The 3,805-nt window shown below is 35.9% G+C and overlaps 1 protein-coding gene across 1 annotated transcript in view; it reads right to left on the bottom strand.

The window, feature by feature from the left end:
- Positions 1-608: 608 nt before the first annotated feature.
- Positions 609-3,805, bottom strand: part of LOC107084388 (sodium-dependent lysophosphatidylcholine symporter 1-B-like) — a 17,486-nt gene continuing 14,289 nt past the window's right edge. The window contains exons 13-14 of the mRNA XM_015374198.1: positions 2,047-2,223; positions 609-1,946 (exon numbers count right to left, since the gene is read on the bottom strand). Of these exons, the coding sequence (XP_015229684.1) occupies positions 1,904-1,946; positions 2,047-2,223 (220 nt within the window). The 3' untranslated portion in view covers positions 609-1,903. The remainder of the gene's footprint in view (positions 1,947-2,046; positions 2,224-3,805) is intronic.

Genomic DNA, 3,805 nt, shown 5'->3' with positions numbered 1-3,805 from the left:
GTATCGGGAGATGGACACGGAGACAAACAAGACCTCCCTCATACTTGGAAGAATTTTTCTAAATAGTCGAAAAATTGAGCTTTCCATTCATATAGTGGCATCTGGCTTTTTTTTTACTTTATACTTTCATACTTTAAGTAGTTTTTGGAGCACATACTTTTCACTTTTACTTGAATAAAGAGGTCAAGTTGATACTTCAACTTTTATCAGAGTGTTTTTTAAACTGCAGCATCTATACTTCTACTTAAGTAACAAATGTGTGTACTTTTGACACCACTGTCTGGTTTTAAACAACCACTCTAAAGCACGAATATGACTCGCTTTATTTAGGCCTAGATGCTCTTGCCCTGCTGAGGAGCCTTTGCCCAAATTCTAAGTATTTTGTAGCCTCCAGTAGGTTTTTTTTTCTGATGGCAGAAATACCTTGCTTGTGGCAGAATCTTACATTTTTGCACTACTTCTTCACAGAGGCAAAACTGATCTTGTCAAAAGATTCTCCCACCTTGACTGTGCATCTCTGATTGAGGTTCTCCTTAGCCAAGCTATCAGTTTAGGTGGATGAATCATGTTTTTGTGGCTTTGAAGAATGTGGAACTTGATCAGTTTCAACAAATTTTATTCAGTGATTTCAAACTTTACATTCAGATTTCCTTTCAACAATTTAAGTATTGCTCACATTTCTTATATTTACAATATATACACACAGCCACACGTATGCATACACAACTGATTAGATCATGTGATCCTTCATAATGTGCTTGTACAAAAACACCAACAAACTCAGTAGAACATGTAATGTACCTTTCAAAATTCTAAGAATCCTACCAGTAGCATTTAGGTTGATCACATTCTTGAAAAAGCAGCTTGTAACTCATGACTTAAACCTTCGCAGAAATGAGTTGCTCATTAGAATTAAAGATCATTGGCTGACAGTATTGCCGCTGTCCACTCTGTTGTTGATAAATAACAAAAAAAATACATTTTTAGGAGCAAAGGATAATCTCTTAGACAATACATTTAAATAAATATTTAAATAATGCCTCTCGCCCTCTTAGTTTATGAGAACTTGACCTCTTATACTGGTGCTGACCTTGTTGACACATCGAACTAAAAGCGATCAAAACTTCATTGCAAAGGATTCAAAAGGCCACTTTTTGCATCATCAGATACAAAAAGATCCTTCAATTAAGATAAAATCTCACGACAACTGCAAGTGACTGAGCCTAACTACAGATTGTACTTCATTTGGTAGAAAAACATGTCTTCTTCAGAACATTGAATTATAAAAAAAACAGGAGGTGATCTTGAAAAATCACAAATGGAGTGTTTATGAACCCTGTGAACAACAGATAAATCCAAAGAAACAGCTAACTTCAAAAGTAACATCACATTCCTGTCTCCATGAAGTCAAAGTTAAATAACAATAATAAAAAAAACAACAAATAAACAGATAAGATCTGTCAGCCAAAGATTTAGGGAGGTAAAGGAGACGAAGAAGGAAGTGGAGTGAGAATGGGAAATAGGAGTGAGAACAGGAAGCAGGAGTGAGAACGGGAAACGAGGTGGATTTTGGTTTCAATTGGAACAACAAAAAAAGAAACTAGTGGAACATCTTAGTAAACAACATATCTTTGGAAAAACATTTCCTCATTTAACAATGAATGAGAAAAAATAAAGGCTTTTCTGACAGTTTGGCTCCATGGTGATGAAACAATGTTCTTTTGGGTTCTTATACAAACGTTTCGCTGTAGTTGAACTCTGGAAAATGTAAAACTAAATACTGTGGCCACTAGAGGGCAACCCAAACCTACTTAAGTTGTGGTACAAAGCAGGTTAATGCTGGTGAAAAGGCAGCTGTGTTGGTCTCGTGTTTATCAGTCCTGACAGGCGTCCAAAGCAGTTGCTACACGCTGCTTCCCAATTCTGACGATTCTGATTCCGAGTCCCTGTTAGGAAGCAGAAAAACAAGCTGAAGTCAGACACCAAATATGCAGAAAAAGCTAAAATACATTTTTATGGTGCTACATGACGTTATTCCTCACTTACAACAAATCCTCCAGGAGTTTGCGGTTGCCTTGCCTCCTTTCCTCGTCGATGGGGTAGGTCCAGATCACTAAAAGTCCGATGATAATGAGGACGATGGGCACAGGAGAGACCAGGACCTTCAGGGTTAAACTGACTGCCTCAGGCTGGACACAGCCGCCGGTTACATACCCAGCAAATCTACAAAAATATGCAGCAAAAAGGTGAAAAAGTTGAGCTGATGTCAGTTAACTTCAACTTCATCAAGGATTATATGAGCGCATGACGGCTGGAGTATATGGAAGCAATCGTTACAATATTTGAATGTGGTTGCATTGTTTGACTCATAAATGAAATTAGTAATCAATCATCCTGTTTACATTTTCTTCTTCAACACCGCTCATCCTTTTACTTAATTAAAATTAAAAAGAAAAAGACAGTTAAGATTTATTTTTCAAAATGTACCACAGCAAATACATACCAAAATTCAATTTGAAATGAAAAAGCATTTCTGGAAATGCTTTTTCATTTTAAGAATGTGGCTGCATTGTTTGGCTCATAAATGAAATTAGTAATCAATCATCCTATTTGCATTTTTATTTTCTTCTTTAAGACTGCACAATTTATGCCATAATCAAAGAGAAAACACAGCGGACATTGCTTTTTAATTAAGTAAAAGGATGAGCAGTGTTGACGAAGAAAATTAAAATGCAAATATGATGATTGATTACTAATTTCATTTATGAGCCAAACAATGCAGCCACATTCTTAAAATTGAAAAAGCATTTCAAGAAATGCTTTTTCATTTTCAAATTTTACATTTCAAATTGAATTTTGGTATGTATTTGCTGGGGTACATTTTGAAAAATAAATCTCAAATGTCTTTTTCTTTTTCATTTTAATTAAGTAAAATGAGCGGCGTTAAAGAAGAAAATGAAAATGCAAACAGGATGATTGATTACTAATTTCATTTATGAGCCAAACAATGCAGCCACATTCTTAAAATGAAAAAGGATTCCTGAAAATGCTTTTTTTCATTTTAAATATGGTAACGATTTGCTTCCACAGGAGTCGAGTTGTAGAGTCCTGCAGAAGTATTCGTACCTTTTCACATTTTAGCATTTGTTACAGCTAACAAACTCAGCATGTTTGAAGGGATTTATGTGACAAACCAACCCAGAGTAGTGCACAACTGTGAAGTGAAAGAAAACTAACGCATGCTATTCAAAAGCATATTTGTTTATTTTTAAGCTGCTGCTTTGAAATAAAATCTAAAGCAAACAGCCTTTGGGAGTCATTTGGTTTGTAAATCGAGGCTCGTAAATTCATGTATATATCCACCTGAACAGGAAACGCAGAAAATAGGTCAGAGGAGAAAGTTATGGAGGAGTTTGAAGTAGGGTTAGTTAATATAGCAGTGATCAGTCACAACCTTAAAAAAAACAAAAAAAAACAGGCCTTTATGGAAAAGTGGTAAACAGTAAACCGCAAGAGACTCGGTTTAATTTCTTTCCTCATGTTTTGTTGGAGATAATTGGAAAAAGATGGGGTAGGGTTAGGGTTAGCCCTCCAGTCAGATGAGACCTAAATTAGTTTTTTTAGGCCAAAAAAAATCACTCTGAAAACATCAACGCTGCTCTGAAACATGGAGGTTGAAGCATCATGCTTTGGCAATGCAATTTTGAAACAGAAACTGGGAAGCTGGGCAGAGTATATAGGAAGGTGAACTGAGCAAAATGCAGGGCAACCCTGGGGGATAATGACATAAAGGTGAAATTTCACC

Source organism: Cyprinodon variegatus, unplaced genomic scaffold (assembly GCF_000732505.1).
Source record: "Cyprinodon variegatus isolate N-32 unplaced genomic scaffold, C_variegatus-1.0 Scaffold99, whole genome shotgun sequence".
In the NCBI taxonomy this organism is placed as follows: domain Eukaryota; kingdom Metazoa; phylum Chordata; class Actinopteri; order Cyprinodontiformes; family Cyprinodontidae; genus Cyprinodon; species Cyprinodon variegatus.
Note: the sequence above shows the minus strand (reverse complement) of the source record. Positions and strands in the feature narration are given on the sequence as shown.